The 19,464-nt window shown below is 44.8% G+C and overlaps 2 protein-coding genes across 6 annotated transcripts in view; both read right to left on the reverse strand.

Annotated features, from left to right (window-relative positions):
• LOC310813402 (dedicator of cytokinesis protein 9) overlaps window positions 1-3,818 on the reverse strand; it is a 74,271-nt gene extending 70,453 nt beyond the window's left edge. For all 4 annotated transcript variants that reach the window (XM_083682378.1, XM_083682376.1, XM_083682377.1 and 1 more), the window contains exon 1: window positions 3,386-3,818. In XM_083682378.1, the coding sequence (XP_083538504.1) occupies window positions 3,386-3,502 (117 nt within the window). In that variant the 5' untranslated portion in view covers window positions 3,503-3,818. The remainder of the gene's footprint in view (window positions 1-3,385) is intronic.
• A 766-nt stretch (window positions 3,819-4,584) lies between these two features.
• LOC310812870 (FERM, ARHGEF and pleckstrin domain-containing protein 1) overlaps window positions 4,585-19,464 on the reverse strand; it is a 47,446-nt gene continuing 32,566 nt past the window's right edge. Inside the window, exons 14-27 of one of the 2 annotated variants that reach the window (XM_083681607.1) lie at window positions 14,246-14,421; window positions 13,761-13,850; window positions 12,348-12,481; window positions 11,096-11,177; window positions 10,679-10,916; window positions 10,204-10,334; window positions 9,992-10,060; window positions 9,474-9,563; window positions 9,085-9,167; window positions 8,580-8,692; window positions 8,146-8,309; window positions 6,521-6,628; window positions 6,019-6,170; window positions 4,585-5,907 (exon numbers count right to left, since the gene is read on the reverse strand). In XM_083681607.1, the coding sequence (XP_083537733.1) occupies window positions 5,826-5,907; window positions 6,019-6,170; window positions 6,521-6,628; window positions 8,146-8,309; window positions 8,580-8,692; window positions 9,085-9,167; window positions 9,474-9,563; window positions 9,992-10,060; window positions 10,204-10,334; window positions 10,679-10,916; window positions 11,096-11,177; window positions 12,348-12,481; window positions 13,761-13,850; window positions 14,246-14,421 (1,712 nt within the window). In that variant the 3' untranslated portion in view covers window positions 4,585-5,825. Of the gene's footprint in view, window positions 5,908-6,018; window positions 6,171-6,520; window positions 6,629-8,145; window positions 8,310-8,579; window positions 8,693-9,084; window positions 9,168-9,473; window positions 9,564-9,991; window positions 10,061-10,203; window positions 10,335-10,678; window positions 10,917-11,095; window positions 11,178-12,347; window positions 12,482-13,760; window positions 13,851-14,233; window positions 14,422-19,464 lie in introns of both variants that reach the window. The other variant, XM_083681606.1, reaches the window with a different exon arrangement.

The following is a 19,464-nucleotide window of genomic DNA, read 5'->3' on the forward strand; positions in this document are numbered from 1 at the left end:
TGTATTCCTGGGATGCACACGTCACCTAGCGTAGAGGGAACAAGGGAGCAGGGAGCCGACTTCAGCAGGTGTTACAGAGAATTTTTTTTTGAAATTATGGTAGTGTAGTCCATAATAAGTAATTTAGTATCACATAGATAAGAACAAGTCATGGTTTGTACCATTGACCTTACTGTATGAATGGGCTTCATGTGCCCACTTCATCCTCAATGAACAGCTGGACCTGCTTATGAAATTAAAGTCATGTAGAGTCAGGACAAGTCAGTCATGACCACAGGAAGCACACTATGACTTTTATTAAGCCATCTGTAAACTGTTCATACTGTACATAGTGAAGGTTCATACCACAGAATTGCTTGACCGAGTCAAACCACAACACCATCTCTGTTGTCAACGATGCCTGAAGAAAAAGCATGGAGGACAACAACAGAATGGGAGGTGAAGGAAATGGACAATTACACGGATTGTAACCGGATGAGAATGACCAATGTTTGTTGATGTTCAGTAGGTCAGTTTGATTGGTTGGAACCATACGAAAGGAAATGCTCTACCGCTCTGCCTGCCAAACGGATTACAGGGCATCTGATTTCTCCATCGCCCTCTCCGACAAACAAAAGGAACTCAAGGAGGGACTACACAGATACGGCACTAATTTCCTACAGTACATTATGACATTGTCTTTCACACAGTCCCATGCATTGTACACACTAGTGAATTCAATAACAACATATTTGTGCTTAGTTGAAAACCGTCAATAAAGTCACAGCATGGTCAGTTTGAATATGCAAAGGAGAGGGGACAAGCTACGATGCCCTCTGGTCACAAAAGGTCAGCTGTGCACTGATAGGCTGGTGCCAGAGTATGACCTGCCTCATGGTTTACAGTCCCCTAGGGCAACACAAACGGCAGGAACACTGATTATCTAAGTATATCGCCATTAGATGAAATGCAACATGGGCTATTGATTGCAATTATACAACTGCCCCTAGCTGCTTTCCAGCAGTTAACAGCTCATTTCCAGCGAGCATTGATACGTTAAGCTCATCTGCAAAGCCCAAGTCCCAAAGAGACCAGAGTATTGATATCTGAGCAAAAACGTTTCCGCACCTTTCGTAACTACGAAAGCAGAGCAGAATACAGAGACCTTAGATACAAAGGAATCTTCTTTAAAGTGGAAAGGCATTTCAGTTCTAATCTAATAAAGGAAAGCAAAAGTGCTAACTCCTGTTTTGTTTCAAAGGCTGGCTAGGAGTTGCTGCCACCAGCACAACAAATTCAAAGCTGATGACGGCCATTATGGAGCTAATGGAATTCATAGAGAGCTGGCTGTGAGTGTGGAGAAACAGAGGGACATCTCAGCTATGGGCCTTGTCCACTCACACGTCCCTTCATTCCAACAATAAACAAAGGGCCTCTGCCCAGTGTGTACTCTCAGAAACATCATATAACTGTATTGTTAGTGGAAGAGTGTATTTGTCACCAAAATCAAACTTTAGATTGTATCCTGTCCCATCATTAGCTTGAGTAATGGCAAAAGACAGTGGCAGATAATATGTATGAACCATCCAAAGAGGGTCTAGTCAATTTGATTATTATTAATTATTTGTGTGTATTCTGATTACAATCTTTCAGACAGAAAGAAGACTAAGAATACAATACATTTGTCTTTGAATGCAGACTGAAATACAATCGTCCACAATGGTGGGGATCAGTCACAATCTCCCCTTTATGTCACTGAAAGAGATCCTTCTTTTCCTCAGAGGGTATTTACATGTTTCATGGAGGAATTAATTACAATCTGTGTGGACGGTGGTCTTGTGTACAATCACATTCCTGTCCCACTGAGGGGCTCCACGACCACTCCAGCACAACAAGAGACCTATACTTCCACTTCTACAGCTCATACCACCGGCCATATGTTTGTCAGTGAATGGACACTAGCCGGAGGATGTTATAGGATACTCCTAGCCTAGAGTAGCTGTAGGTCTTTGCAAAATGTTTAACTTGGGAGTTGCTCTTTAGTCATATCCTTGTTGATTTTCTGAAACACATTATTTTGCATATCCCTCGTTTTCTCCTCCTCCAGGATACTCTGGCTCAACTCCATAGTGAAAATGAATAAATAATATGAAGGTGTGGTCGTGTGTCTGGGATCTTGACTCAGGATTCCATTTCCCTGACAGAGAGCTTGGACGGTGTCTGTTTCGGTTACCTAGCAACTTCTTCAGGAAAGTTGGAACAATCGCCCTGAACACCACACCAAACACATTGACAGACAAAAGGGTCAACTCCTTTCTCCCCTAAGCCTTTGCAAAATTGATATCATAAGGCTTCCATTGCCCAAATGTTACACACTGGATGGTCAAATTCATCATTACATCAATGCCATCTGATAGCGTCTGGGATACCATCCATGAAATTGTTGTCAAATACCTTCCCTTGTAAAGAGGCGCCTTTCTGAGAGCCTCTGTATGAAAATGGATAGCCTCATTGATGCTAAATATAATAGGCCCTAATGAGGCACAGATTCAGAATTGTTTTATGACATAAAACACTTCAAGAACACACCAGTGCCAACATGGTAATTTATACAATGAATAGGATATTGCAACACATATTATGGGCCAACTGTACCATGGCGGCTTTGAGATACTTTTATGGCATTTCCCCTAATTATCATGCAAAGGCGTTGCCCTTAGGGGAATGTCTGGAGTCATCTCGTCTCATACCTACATCCGTGAGGTGTTCTCATGCTATTCTTTCTAGTGTCGCCATACTGTACTGTTCAGGTCAACATATTTATGATCACCTTTTACATACCTGATTTTAATTACACATTCAGAGTATTAAGGTCAGTGATACACAAATATATGTTATCCAGGATAACCATGTGTACCTCAGATGCAGTGTGTATCTTATTTACATGTCCAATTAATGATTAGACAGTGGTGGATTTACCTTTCCTAAGGGTTAAAGGACAAAGGTGGTGTGACAAAAAATGTGACCAAAATGGACTACAACTTGAAGTGAGTCAGTGTGTATCAAAAACCCCTAACCCTAACCCATTGCAATACGACTGTGCTGCGTAAAAGGCTGCATTATGTATCTAATATTCAAGCAAATGTAAGTTGCCAAAAGTCAATACACATGTCATTGAGTTAAACCCCCAAGTCAGTATGAATAATATCATAGTGTGCTGCACCAGCTGACCTCGAATCAGCAACCTTGCGGTTTGTTTAACGACACATGGAGACTGGTTGACAACGTTGCCACACTATATGGAACAAAGTAACAGTACACGGGGATACCGTAGCAGTAAGAGGTATAGTTGACAGAATAAGGTATGGGAGAAGAGTAAGGTTAGATATTGAAACTGTGTACTTACAACAAGCACGGATGTCCTGACAACCTCGGAGACACTTTGCCTTAGTTCAGCCGCAGTTCCAGGTTTACTTAGACCCCTTGTAAATTTCCTGGTCTCCGGGAGCACTGGAACAGACATCGTCCAGCTCTGGCTTTCATAAATTTCTTTAGGAATTGATAAATTGTTATAGAAGGGTATAAACTAAATGCATAAATTCATCCACCGGCTTTTCCGTTTCTCCGTCCCCACTGTCACTACTGCACACCTTGAGTTGGAAACTGGATCATGCTGTCGTACTGCTGGTTCAGTCTGCCTTTCTGATCTCATAATTTGCCATTAAAGGTGAAAGTTGTTTTGTATTATTCCGCAGCTGTTACTCTTCCCTTCGGAGTTATTGTTGTCATAATAAACCATTATTCTGACCTGTCATCGTCTCATCGCGGTCCCTCGTCGGTACATGCTACGCCAGCCAGAAGGCGTAATCTGCGTGCGTGCCTTGTTCGGTAAACGGCCCCATACCACACTCCGCCCTCCTCATTGATTTACAAAGGCCTGCCCACCTACAGAATTTCGATGAGCGCATATGAATGTACTGTACAGTAGGCAGGTAGTTCATGGACAGCCCATATGGTAGAGTCAACATTATAGTATCGCAGACTTAATGTGGAAGGTGGAATATCCAACCACTGTACTGGGACTATTGTTGTTACATTATTATGAATGAATACAGTACAGTTCAATTAGGCTAAACGTGTAGGCCTGTGTATTCTATACAACCAGTCATTTGCATATAATTATGTAGTTAAGTGGATCAATAAATTAATTTCTACAGTACAGAATTAACCTCATATTTGTGGAAGTGTCTGGGAACAAGACTAGTACAGAATAGGATACACACATGACCTGCCTGATAATGTAGTAGGATACACTGGTTTTTGACTATGATCCGCTGTAGCCCACATTGATATTTTTACAGTTTGCTTATGTCATGACTCATGTTAGATGAATTGGGTTTATGGACGTTTTTCCTAGACAGCCCTAAACCATGCAATGAGCAATGATGCCATCTGTAGGATTTACTGGGGTATATAACACAATTGGAATTTGTTCAATATGTTGCATGGTGTACTGAGGTGATGGTGGTGACAAACATTCACTGGGCTATCACATCTCGATTTTGTGGAACATGGAAATAACACACAACACATTTGTTCAAATGAGGTTTTTATTGCTTTCATTTCCAAAGAACTCTCTGTTTTCAGGGAAAACACAGCATTCCCTCAACAAGGAAAACCAAAGTTTATTCCTCTCGAATGCTACACTGCAAAAACCCTGTCATATGCATATATCCATTTCATTTAGACACATGAAGGTCTCTTTACACATGGGAGGCAGCCTAGTCCAACAAGGGGCAATGGTACTTGGGAACTGAAAGTTTATATTTTGTTTCACACATATTCTTTAAAGCTTTCCATTACAGTTTCCTTCATAATACACAGATTATGAACATGTCTCACATTTCTCACACAGTTGAGGGTGGTATCATCATAGATATAGAACAGGTCTATATCTATGGGTATATTAGTCTTCAGAACACCCTCAGAAGAATCCATACAACAACAATCAGCATTTAACAGAAATATTCACTTTACTTGAAATGGCATTTGCGGTGATGTTAGCTTCCCTGACGGCTTTGTGATTAGTCCTAGAGATATGACAATGATACAACAAAATATTTGTATACCTTGGTAATCAGTCATGTTTTTCACAAGGTCTCACACACTGTCCAGAGACATCTTCTAGAAAACAATTATTTTCAACACATTTCTAATCTCATTCTATGAGGCCTTTTTTTCATCGGCAATGTAATAAAAATGCATTAGAAAGTCTAGGACATTGATACAAATTTGGCACTCAAGCTGTTGGATTTCAAAGCAGCTTTGAGCCCTGTAAAATGAACAAGGAGACAAAAAACGTTGTGAAGATGTAGGGACATTCTAACTATCTATGAAAAAACAACTTGAAAAATGCAGAATCTCTGTATCAGCATATGTCTGTCATAAAAACAACCAATGACAAAATGTAAAACCAGAAGAATATTAAGTGGTTCAGACCGTTTAGAAAACAGTATAAAATGACATCCTACAAAAGAGGTTTCAGAGCCGAGTAAAAATGCTGAAAATGCAGTCTCTGATGCAGTCTAAACCAGCGGACATGTCACCATTAAAGCATTAAAAAGCACCAAGATTGTGCATGGACTCTGCTCAATGTACAAATGTCCCAGATATGTTTAGAAAATGAAATCGAAGAGTCCAGAGAACAGAAGTGAAGTGCGGTGGGGCTCTGCAGCTTGCTGCTGGAGGGGAGGGTGTTGTAGTGTGGCAGGGCTGGGTGTGACCAGACCCATGGGAGGGGGGGGGGGGGGGGGCACAGAAACAGGGAGAACCCCCTGCTCTTTGGATCAGTACGGGTGGGGCTCTTTCCGGCTCAGGATGCGGGTGCGGCTGGCAGAGACAGTGGCACTGCGAATCACCTCCATCCACCTGGGAAGAGAGAAATATAGAGGGTTTCAGCGCTGGCCCAAATCCACAAAGTCACCCAAAATCAACCAAGTACACTGTACAGATGTACAAAAAAAAATAGGTGTACTATACCTCTCGAAAGTGTACTCGCTCTCAGAACGGAAGTAGTAGACATGGGATTTGAAGTGTAGTTTGAAGACGTAGTCCTTGTGGATGTTTTCAGACTCGGAGGGGATGGTGACAGAGTATCCCAACAAGGGGAGACTAGCCAGAGGATAGTCATCCTAGGAGAGGGAAAGACAGAAACAGTAAACCATTTAGAATTTAATTTACTGTAAATCATGCACAGTACAATATATTGAGCAAAATATGTTACATGAATATCTGTTCTACTATTCATTCAGTAGTACCAAAAGGGAGCTGACATGAAAACGTGATTAACAGCTTAGATGGCACACAGATCTGAAATTCCTCAGAGAGACGTGATATTCTCAAGTGCAGTGGAGTTTAGACTAAACAAGGTCATGTTGAAGATCATGGGTAGGAGGGGGTGGAGGAAGATGGGGACGGGGAAATGTTTCCTGTTGTTGTGGCCAGCACAGTCAAACCAGGACAGCCAGGAGACAGTCCTCACCTGATGGGTCTTGTAGAAAAACAGGCTGAAGTTTGTGAAGACCACCCAGAGCTTCTGCCAGCCGTTGCTGTTCTTGAACTTCCTCAGCAAGTTTCCTGACAGCTGATTCTAGTGTGGCAGAATCAGGATTAGATTAAAGGTCACAAAACAGCATTGGTCTATTTAATAGAGAAACAAATATACAACATCAATAAAAACATGCAGAGGGAAGTACACGCGTAGTAATCTGTGATTAAATCAAACTTCCATATAAATATACTGTTGCTACTTAATGCGTGCTATTCTATCAGCTTTCAAAATAAACCCACTGTGACTAAGCATGAGGACTCGCTCTACTCCAAACAGTGGTTTATCTGAGGTAAGTACAGCTATAAACAGACAACTTCTAGCCTGGTGTCCAACCAACCACAGTTTAAAAGAATTGAACTGAGTGTGACCTCTTCAGTCACGTTGAACAACTGCCATCTAGTGGTGGTTTGTGTAAATCGCATACTTAAACTGAACCATCATGGCATGACAGTACTGCCTCATCTCAACCAATTTTGCATGATTTAAATAGAATAAGTTGTGGATGAAAAGTGTGATAGAAAATTGTTCAACTTTTCATCAACGCCCTCAAGGAGTATGAGGTGCTATGGAAGTACAGTAGTGCTAGAATGCCAGGGGCCTCTCTTTTCTCCCTGGCTCCTTTACCTCCAGACTCCTGCAGGAATCACTAAAGGAGAGGCTCTGAACTCGGTACCAGCAGATAAGAGAGAGAGGCACTGGTCCCTGGCCACTGCCGGGCCCCACCCCAACCAGGGGGGCCTCGCACTCACTGACTGGACTAGGGTCCTCTACCACGGAGGACAGACAGACGGACAGGGAAGAGAGACAGACAGAAAAGAGAAAGGCAGGGAGGGACAGAGACACAGAGACTGAGTAGGTGTAACACAAACACAGGCATGCAGTACTAAACACAGGGGTTAACGGTGGGTCCAGGCAAGGCTGTGAAGAGGATGTTACTTCCACAAAGTACAGTACATTTCTGATGAACTCCTATCTCTTGGAGATCAAGGATAGGACACGGTCATGTTTTGTTATGCAGTGGGTGCCTAGTGGGTGTTTATGACGAGAAGGTTGGAAATCTGAAGTTGGCGACAGAAACCAAAGAGGAAAAAAAAGAGGGTAAAACCACACAGGAAACCACAGCTGAGATTAGATAAGGAAGCCACACTGGAGATAGGTTAGCCACAGAGGGCAAGATGAGAACAGTATCCTTACAGTGCCCCTCATGTCTGGTCTGTGGTGGGCTCAGAGTAAACAGCCTGTTAACATTGATCAGCTACAATTGTAGGTACCGTCTTAAGACTGAAATTCATGGTTTAAGATAGTCATGCCAAGTTGAGTCCAATACTGTATGTAGGTACAGTATCATAGACAGTTCACGGAAGTGAGAATATGTAAGGTGTGATACAACCACTGAGGCAATGCCCAGAGACAGGGACAACTGGAGGAAACTGTTCCCATGGGGAGAGAATCACATTAAAGGAGGAAAAGATACAGCACACACTCAGATACAGATACACAAAGAGAGAGAGAGAAATGGAGGGGAGGACAGGGCTGAGGCTGGGGCTAGCTGGTACCTCCACGGCTATGCTAAAGTCCACCATGGACACGCTGGTATTCCTGTGCCAGCACACATGCACCGTGGTGTTACCACGGTGAGGGGCCTGCCTCTCCAGGGAGGTGCGCGACGCCGTCAGGTCGTCCTCAGACTCTGGCTCCACCGAGGAGTCCTCAGGGCATTCTGGGAAATTCAGGAAGCTGTTACTGTCAGACACAAATTCTTTGTGCTAAAATAACGACACTGGGCCTCATTCATCAATATGTTTTTGAAATAACGATAATTAAATACATTTCGCTATGAGGTTTCTAGAAGAGCATAAACTGGATGTGCAAAGACCAAACAATGAATACAATTATTCTCTTATTCTCTGGTCTATGAGATGCATGATCGACTCTCGTCCCATATGGTATGGACTCGATACGTCCCCAGCCTCTGTCTGTGCCAACTTACTGCTGTCTGTCAGACTGCTGGGCAAGATGTCAGATGACAGGCCGTTACTGTTCTCAGCCAGGTCAATGGCCATCTTAATGTCCTCCATCCACTTCTCCATCTCAGACAGTGAACTGGAGGGGAGAGGCAAAGAACAGCTGCTCATAGTGGACACATAGTACAGTCAGAAACACTTGATGAGGTACTCTAAACACAACCAGCAGAACGCAGGGAAAGGCATTCATTTTCTTCCGGTGCAGAGATTGACCTGATAAATATTTCACGTAGTTATTTTTACGAGCAAGGCTGCGGTGTAAATTATGAATGTGCCTTTGTGATTATACAACAGCGTTATTGTTCACTCTGGTGCTGAAGGGACCAGTTGTGTGCCAATTCGCAAACCACTTTTTTAATTTATAATATTGGTATTCATACCACAGATGACACACAGCCGCGTAGGCCTATTGTTAAATAGCATCTCATTGCTATTCCAGAGTCATAGCAGTTGATCTATCCACGGTCTTACCTTGCTGCTACCACCACTGACTGCCGCTGTCCAACCAGAGTAAAGGCGTGAGGCACACCCCACTCATCCTCACTCTCTCTGATCTGGAGACACCGAAAACACAAACAACACGTTAGAGGCTAACACTTGTGGGAAGGACATTGTAGAACAGCATACCGAGAGAGTGTGTCAGCAATACATAAGGACATAGGGAGAGAAAGAGGAAAAGGAAAGAGAAAAGGAGGGAGTGAGAGGGAGAGGGAGAGGGAGAGGGAGAGGGAGAGGGGTTAGATAGCAAAGGAGATACAGTGGATCAGCAGTTCATTCACAGGGAATAATGACAAACTCGTGACAGCTCCTCTACTGTGCAGTCAGTGCTGTGAGGGGGTTTGGGGAAGAAGGCCACTTACAGTCATGCCATGGAGAGGGAGCTGGCCATGCACTTTGAACTGATTGGTCGGTGTCATCCCTCGACTCGTATACAACAGCACATCATTGAACTGTCACCAGAGAAGAGGAAAGAGAAATTATTCATTTGTTGTTAATAGTTATACCAACCTCATTCATCCCACACAACATAGAACACTAACTGAGTATGAAGGCCTCTGTAAATAAACCAGATCTGGCCTGGCCAGCTAGATAACATTCAACATGTTTCTGACACATCGGTTTCGCCTCCATAACAAAGATTGACACAGGCTCAAAGAACAGTGCACAGCTGTGTGGAAAGATAGAGGGAACTATACCCCTTTGGATATGTGTGCCTAATCTTTATCTTTTGACACGGAAACAGAGCTGTACTATTCTTAGGTGGTCTACAGTACAGACCAGGAAAGAGGTACATAACTATCTGCATGTTGAGATCACACTGACTGAACAATTCTATTAATAACTCATTCATGACATCATCTCAGAGCACAGACATTACCAGGAAAAACATTCTTTGCTGGAGGCCCTTTCCAGAAAGCTTGCTGAGACAACCCAACCGGATGAACTCCTGCAAAACATTGTTCAAAGACAAAGCAAATTTCAAAAGGGGAAAATACACAGTTGACTGACAATGAGAAGGTAGTACTAACAATAGACTAACCTACCCTCCTCCACAAGCAAACACCTGAGTTGATCTCTCCTTGAACTCACCCGTCCTGGAATGACTAGATTGTCAATGCCAATCAAATCCTTCTTAAGCTCCAGAAGCTTCTGGAAGTTCTCCATCTTGATCATGCTTCCCTGGAGCTGGTCCACCACTTCTGAAACGTCTGCCAGGGCAGCTAGAGACCAGGGAGAGAAGGCACCATAAGTATAACAATTTGCTGGAGCAAATAGTTCTGAGCAGAGCAAAAAATACCTAACATTTCAGAATACTCTACAGCACGATTTTTTATTGTATCTTGTCTTTAACAATGCTCTCAAAAAAAAAAAAAAAAAAGATTGCAAACAGCGTTTTAGTAAAAAGGCTGAAAATGCATTTGCATATAATGGAAACACGAGCCACACGTTTTTGCACATGCATATTGGTGACCTAAATGTGATGTCATAGAGTTCTAATGCACCAGGGGGCCCTTAACTGCACCATGGGCCCAAGCCTGCATCCTCAGACTCCTAATACAGTTACCTCTGCAGTCCCTGAAGTCCACGTGTGTCGGGGGGTAGTGTTTGCACAGGCGCTCCAGGATCTGCTTGTAGTGCATGAGGCGGTGCAGGGGCCGCAGTATGAAGACGTTGAGGGGGATGTAGCAGACCTTCTGCAGCTCAAAGTCCCTGCACAGGCCCTCTAGCCTGCGGGAGCCCCGACACGCCTTCTCCAGCTCCACCAGAGCCTCCGACTGCTTCTGCAGGTTGGTCGTCAGGGGCTGGGGGCAGAGGTTACACAAGTTACTATGGACATGTATGTGGGCCATTCGTGGCCATAGGCAGAGACTATCAGCATACTGTAACCGGTCATGGAGGCCTGCTGCAGATACTTAGCAAAGTTCATTTATCACACAAGAAAGGTTGAAATCATGACTGAAGTTGAGCTCTGAAATCATACCTTCAAGCCCTGGAGGTTCTTAAGCATGACATCACCGATGCGCTGGTAGTCGCCTTTGATGTGGGCATTAGAGCGTCCTTCCCTGAAAAGAGAGACAGACGTGATTATCTCTGCAGCAATATCTCAGATCTCATACTATCAGTACAGCATTGCAGTTGCAATGAACTGCTGAAGAATATTAAAGCACTAGAGGCCAATTGCTTATTCATGGCATGACCAACACTCATGCAGGCAAATTCCAATGAAGTTCGAGGGAAATGGGAATCCTTTAACTGCACACATAAATACCGCCAGCAGGTGTCTCCCTGAGCATGAATTCCACTAAATGGTTTGAGACACAACTATGCAGACTGACATCATCCGCCATGCTCCTCATTCAAAATATGAACCAACCGTACATTATGGAGGGCAGTAAAAACCTGAGAGGACATTCTGAATGTCACGCCATTTAGATACAACCTTACACATCTACATCTACCACTACCACCTCTCTCTCTCCCCAAGGTTAACCAACCAGCACGGCTAAAATAAGTCACCGGTGTAACATATTTGAATATGCAAAATGGAAAAGGAGATACATGTATCTATGCTCCATGCTACAGTAAGACTTTGCCTCTCAGCCAGTGGTTGGAAATGCTGGGGTGAGGTCATCGTAAAGTATTTTTGGGAGGCTGAGGTTGCATTGGCTTTCTTGGGAAGATAGATGATGAGATGATCCACATCATGTCAACACCATCATGTAACTGATGGTCTGAGTTTGCATCATCATGGTTGTCTATGCATCATCATGGGTGGGTGTGTGTGTGTGTGTGTGTGTGTGTGTGTGTGTGTCTATGCATCATGATTGGTGTGTGTGCGTGCGTGTGTATGTGTGATTTAAGGCTACATCATTAAGGGAAGCAGACAGTGGAAACCCAGAGGCAAGGAGGGCCAGCTCTGATGCAGCGCGACTGTTGCCATAGCAACCCCAGCTCCCCGGGTCATCTCAGAGGGGGTGTGTCTCAGATGAACCGTCTCAGTCTGAATGCCAATAACGCTCATTAAATAAAGGCCAAGCCCTAAGATCAATGAGTCCAATTACAAACGACATACCACCGACTGCGTTCTTGTTCCAAGGGGGCTTCGCTACAAAAGTGCTTGGCTAAGTGCATTTTGAGGAAACTAAATTGCCTGAACTATAAAAGACATGTATCACGGTGAATGAGTATGGCGATAAGATAACATTCATCCAGTGCCTGTCATTCTATCTCACCATTGAGCCAGCCTCTGCTCCACCTCCCTGAGGAAGCCAGAGTGGAACTTGTACAGGGGGTCAAAGTTGGGGAAGATGGTGCTCTTCAGAGACTCCGGTGTGGCCTCGTCCTTCATCACTGAGCTCTGGAAAGACTGAGAACACACACACAGGCACGCACGCACGCACACACACACACACACACACACACACACACACACACACACACACACACACACACACACACACACACACACATTAGAGTGCTTCATTGCGTAACTCATCATGTTCTCAAATGCAGTAGCCAAATAGGGGACTTCTCCTCTGAGAATGAAGTAAAATGCAGCGGTTCTGGTGGATTAGAAGGCCATCTGCTTGGATTGTATTAAACCTGACATGCTGCCAAAAGACCTCTGTGTTGTTGCTGTCTAGCAGTCACAATGTTGCCCTCATGACGTCTCTCAAATCCTTTTAACGACCAGGAGATGAATGGAGGAATCAATAGCCCATCATTCCTGACACGACCCTCAGTGACCATCTCATTAAAGACTACCTGATAAGATTAAGGGATGACTGGTCTACAGTATATAGGCGAGGGAAGAGAAGGGAACACAGCATGGCGGAAGCATGGGGCCGGAGGCCTTGGGAAGTAGACAGAGGACAACAGCTGCTCCTCAGATGACTTCACCCTCAACAGCACCAGCCAATGGGGGGTGGGAGGGAGAGAGCCAGAGAGCCAGAGAGCAAGAGAGCAAGAGAGCAAGAGAGCCAGAGAGCAAGAGAGCAAGAGAGAGAGAGACTAACAGAAAAAGCGAGGGTATAAAAAGAGGGGAGCAGCCAAACCAAATATTTATGAGATGTGTAAAAGGCTTCTCTGAACATCAGAGAAGATGAGAGGAGCGGCAGCCCTTCAAGAGTCAGTGAAATGTGGTGATGTAGCCTCCCGCACATATGGGAGCTCTGCTAAAGAACCACAACAGTCTCATAAGGCCTCAACACAGGAACCTCCACACTGATCGCAATGGAAGGAGTTATTCCTCCCCTTTAATATCCTGTTTTCTTTGCATTTCCCCAGAGAGCCAAAAAAGGTGGCCATGTGTTTGTGTGTACAGTGCCTGTGGGAGCCAGAGAGAAAGGGACTGAAATAGGATGTCAGCTGGAGAGCACAGAGGCAGTCAAGGCCAAGCCACTCCATTGTTTACTGTTTGGAGATAAACAGATACATTTCAGAGTATACAGAAAATAGGAATCACACCTGCCAAAACCATCCTACCACCGCTGCATGGCTCCCCCTGTGTGTTGTCTGTATGCTCTGTTATTAGGCAGCTAGCCGGAATAATCAATGTTTGCTGCCCAGAAGACAGCGGAGGAGAAAACAAACAAAAGCAGTGTATTGGTTCCCTGAGCGGAGGCATACATCTGGCAGGTTCTTACCACAGTCACCACCTCCAGGTCCTTCAGATATGTCCTCTCTGTGGTCAGCAGCTCCTTTGCAATGAAGTAGGCCTTGTCAGTGGGGAACCTCTGCGTAGCAAATAGAGGAGAAGGATTTTACTGAGCAGGGTGAACACTACGGTTCGGCTATACTGGACAAGCTACGATATAAATTGTGGCAAGTCTTGATGCTTTCTCATACTCAATGTCATCATACCCCATGTCATCAATTCTAGTGTTTGACGTGTAACCCAGTTACTTCATCAGGTTCTCTATGAAGTACACAGCACTGGTCCCAGAGGAGATTTATTTGGAGCAGGTAATCTAGGTCCTCCGCTATTTTAAGTATGTGACTATGGGCGCCTCTGAGGCTTGTATGTCTGGTTTAGAATTCCAATGATCTACACAAGAGCTGACACAACAAAGCTTCCCGTCAACGCCTTTTAAAAGAGGGCCCTCTCTGGACCACAAACCTTCCTCCGAACCTCGTCTTCATCGTCGGTGCGAACGCTGCCGGCGTCGTTGAGTAGGGGGCTGGTGAGGGGGGAGGGCTGCCGACCGTCCGGACTGTGACCACAGAGCTCCACCGGCTTCTGACCGTTGACCATACCCTGGGAGTTCCCAGAGGAGGCCGAGAGGTGAGGGCTGTTGGACACCACTCCTGTGGACGTCATGGAGGGAATGAGAGAGAGAGAGAAAAAGAGTTAGGGCTGAATAAGTGAAATCTAAGCTGTTAATAAACTCAACATGTATTAGGGATAGCAATGAGTTCTAGTGGGTGAACAGCCTGCGGCTAGTAGTTAGATGCAGACATCCAGACAAGAGTCACTCATGACTCACTCACTCTGTCCAGACAACTCTAGTGCCCTTCTCTCTCTGTGTCATGTCTGGGATCTCAGCACGCTAGCACAGAGACACACTGCTGTTTGGTTGAATTATGATCAAGTGAATTATCTTCCCTTAATCAAGTGCACTGCCAGTACTGAACATTAACTTGCTAGGACACTTGATAGCATACTTGCCCACCACTGTCTCCTGTCCTCAGATAGCACCATGTTGGCATGAACAGAACAATGATTAAATCCAGCGCATCTCTAGAGAGAATATGCTACTACACACTATGATGGAAGGGAGGGCCGGAACAGCCACCAAATACCAAACACGCACACACGCACATGCACACGCACACACGCACACACACACACACACACACACACACACAGACTACATGGACACCACCACGAGACAGACACAAATGAGTGTATATAACCAACTATATACAGACATTTAGCAGACCAACGCTACATCTACTAGATCACAGGATGGGGGGGGGACTACCATCTAGGTCGATCACAAGACAATGTTGGGGTCTTAAAAAGAAGATTCTGGAGTCCCACTTCATAAAGGTCAACTTTATTGACACTAGTGCACAACTGTTTACAATGTTAAAAAGTATAGAAATCTCTTAGAAAGAGGAGATATGGTCAAAACAGTCTCAGGGTCCAGTGTCAAAAGAAACATCAACACAAGACTGTAGTAGGTAAAGTGTTATGGGAGTGAGTGAGTGAGTGTGTGAGTGAGAGAGCGAGAGAAATTGGAAAGGGCAGAAATTAAACTATGCTTTTAGCACATTCTCAGCACCATAGCCTTATAGCATATGTCACAGTGCTTGATATCTGCCTCAGAAGAATATTTCTATCAACAGTCCAGTGTCACTATTGTAATGACTATATCACTACTTGATTAAGACAAGTCAGTTGCTTGTAAGCAGACTCAAGCCATTGTATACAGAGACATCCAGTCCCAGTTGTCATTCATAAGAGTACGGTAGCACAATCAGCAGCAGACGTCCATTTTGCATCCACAAGTTATTGTGTAAATGTCAAGAAAAGTATACTGGTTGAGTGCTAACTGGGATATAGTGTAGTCTCTATGAGGTTAATTCAAGTTGTCAACAGTATTAAATCTCCCAATCGTTTATATACTGCTGATAATGCTGCTTCTGTCCTCTGTATGGAGTGGTGAATAGTTACAGGTTTGCAGCAAGTGAGTGAGGTGAAGGTACATACATACATACATACATACATACATACATAGTGAGCAGCCAGGGCAGGAAAGCATACACACCATGCCTGGCCGGTTAGCCAGTTTGGACATGCAGTAGAACCGAGCCTGGCCCATAGGATGACACCAGCAGTAGAGAGCACGCACAAGCCTGTCCTATAGACCCTGGAGTTAAGGCTGGCACAGCTATAGGGTATTACATTAGATTAGGCTATAATAGGTAAGATAGGATTCAAATAACTGAATTATAACCTTTTTTGTTTTTTTGCTTTGTCAGCTCTTCTAGGAAGGGTTTAGGGAAATTAAGGAATAGCTTTCAGGTATGTGCAGTAGCCCAGCAGCACAGAGCCATATAGGGCAGAGCTTGGTGCGTCTGTGTGGGTTCACATTGACTGCAGTGATCCGGTAACTTGAAATGACTCTCATGCCCTCTCTTAGACTTACCCTGGCGTTTAGCATTTGTTTTGAGCATAATATTGTATGACATAAAACATTTGCTTGACTAATCTCTCCTGAATGACGTCTTCATTAAAAAGCTCTAGGTTGTATTCAATTTGGACCTCATTGATAAATAAGAACATTAGCATTCAACTACACAATAGGCAATAAATACTATAGAAGGATAAAGTCAAAGCTGAAAATGTCTCTGAGCCCAGCAGAAGCACATGACAGTGATGGATGAGCTGAGAGACTTGGAGCTTTGAGAAGTTGCCCTTAAATCGCCTTTCAGCCTCACACACATATGTAGCATACTGAAGCAGACTCCTACTTTCCTCTGTGTTGACAAAGTTCCTGTCATCCTGAACAAAGTCCCATCTCCTGTCCTAGTCAGTTACCTGGATCACTGCATTAAAGGGAACCCAGTCGAACCTTCCTTTTGTCTTTACACACAGTTAAGTGACAGAACAGTAAAACATTAGGACAGTACAGTGCAGGTTGACATGCTTCCAGAGCTGGGAAACAGAGACAAGGTGAAATTTCACTTCCATAAGTGCATGCTGACAGAACAGTGCTTACATTAGACAAGGAAATTCAGGAAAAAAGCATTGTGATATAAGGACAATAAATTCCTTTATCAAAATAATACACTGCAAAGAATGCAAACAAATGACAATGAGGAGAATGAAGCAAAAAGAAAAAAAAATCAGGGAGCCATAAAACGAAATCAACAGATAAACACAAAAGTGCAGAATCATTTTGTTAGGAGCAATTGCAAACCAAGTGAGTGATGTATCCTACACCCTGGTTGAGCATTGTGAGAACAATACAAAATGAACGTTTAAAAAGATGTTTAGGTAGTAGACGGGTAGAGAACGGGATGCCAACAGTGGGCAAGTGATGCCCTAGTGATGCCCTAGTGATGCCCTAGTGATGCCCCGTGGCTAACTAACACTGCTACAAAGGTCTCTCTCACTCTCTCTCAGGTCTAACAAGAAGACATGCCTAAAATCATAGCTCACTGCAGCTTTCATGGACCACTAGTGGGTATGAATACCTGCTGGTCTCTCCATCAGGTTAGTAACAAGAACAACAGAACTCTATTGAATATGTTTGTCCAGTTAACTGATGTTCACCAGAACAAGGTATGACTATGAAACGGTATTGTGGTTGTGTTCACCTATTTCTATCACCTTTGTGAACTAACAGTCAAAGTTAGTCAATCCATTGTTAATCAGAACAGACGAGAGGTTACTGTAAACATAAACAATATTGAATATCAATCACAAGTTCAAGTTGGGATGTGCTGCAGACTGTTTGGAAAGCCTTCTCAGCATGCAACACACGTAGACAAAGACATGACCTACTGCTGTCACTATGGTAACAAACCACATACTGTATGTACAGTAAGCAAAGTACACAGCCAATACCATTGTGCTCTTCTAAGTAACTCCATAAATATCTACAAGTGAAACAATCAATGCCACATGTAACATATTAACGTGCATTACAGAAAACTACCTAGTCGTCTCTTTCAACTCTCGGTCTACTCAACACATATACATTTATGAGAAGTCTACAAATAAGTACAATAAGGATTAGAAAAGCAATACAAGTGCATATACAGTAATGTATAAAACATTGACCAACTGCATCATCACTCTATCCAGAAAACAACATATTGTTTCTTGGATTTGTTTCTTTCCCTATATGAAGACACATGAAGGCATTTGATAGAGCATCTCAACTCAGCAACAGTCAATAGTTCTAGTGTAAAACGCCACATTGAGTTTGCGAGTAGTCCGCTCACAGATTCATAACAATATGTGCAACTCCAGAAAACATTCCCTATTCTTCATCCCAAAAGTTAACATAGAAACAGAGCCTCGGCCCATAGCCGCTGTATTCATTCAAATGATGCTGTCCAGTGTTTGTTCAAAGAACTTGGCACAATAAAATAACGCTCTCTCTACCTGAGAACCACCTGGTGTGAGCAGAGAGACGCAAACACAATCAGAGCAGATGGAACATGAAAGGTAAAACCCCTTAGGGTTATTTAATATGGAAGACAACAGAGAGAGCCTCCCTCACACCAATTCTAAAAGGGTAGTACAACCCAATGGGAATAGGTCTGGTTCAGAGAGAGAGAGAGAGAGAGAGAGAGAGAGAGAGAGAGAGAGAGAGAGAGAGCACACACTCAGCTAATGCCACGCCGTGCCCATGAGGAGTATGGAGCACATGGTGTACAGCACAACCCCTCCTGACTATCTGTCCCTTTGCACAACTGGCAGAACATCATCTCCCAGGATAACACCAAGAGCCATCCCACCTCAACTCACAGGCAGGCCCACAGCCACCCTAAACAGCAGGTCTCTGGCCTTGGCCCTCTCCCCTAACAGCTGAACACTTGAGCCCCATCCTCGTCACTAAAGGTAAGGCAACTGTCCTCCTCCTCATCCAGCTGGAGGCTACCGAAGGAGTACTTGTTTCTGGGCATGACGGAGGGGGAGGAGGGGTTGACGGCCATGGGGTTACCATAGGTGAGTGGCTGGTGGCTGCTGGAGCTGCCCGTGGTGGTCTCCATCTCTGAGTCACTGGACTCTGAGCCACTGCTGGAGCCGTCAATCATCTGTACCACCCCCATGTGGTCCACGCCCCCCCCCCGGCCGGCGTGTCTCTGTATAGGGCTGGGCTTTGGCCGGCCCGGGGCCGACAGGCCATTAGCCATCATGCGGCGCTCCAGAGCAGCCATGCGCTCGAGCCTGGAGAGTACCGGCCGGGGCTCACGCGAAGGCGTGGAGGTGGCCTGGACCGGGCTTAGGACGGAGGGGTCTGTGTCAGAGCGGTTACGCATGTTGTGGAGCTTTTGGTGGTGTGGCGAGCGGCTCATGATGGGGGAGTAGCTGCCACAATGGGACAGGCTCTCATCTCTCGGCCCCGGGCCTCGAGCATTAAAGCCCTGGGCCTGGTCCTCCCAGCGGGGAGAGGGCGAGGGAGCGGAGCCGTGGCCATTCTGCTCGGCGTGGCTGAGCGAGCCTGTCCGGTGGTGGAAGGTGCTCATGATGGGGCTGGAGGTGGAGCTCTTAGAGCCCATCATTTGGCGGACTGTGAGGGGGCTGTTACGCTGCTCTGCCCCACGGACCACCTCCTCCATCATGGTGCTGTGGAGGGGGGCGCGGGGGGGGCCGCTGCTATAAAAGGA

The sequence above is a fragment of the Argentina silus genome, assembly GCF_951799395.1.
Source record: "Argentina silus genome assembly, chromosome: 12".
Classification (NCBI taxonomy): domain Eukaryota; kingdom Metazoa; phylum Chordata; class Actinopteri; order Argentiniformes; family Argentinidae; genus Argentina; species Argentina silus.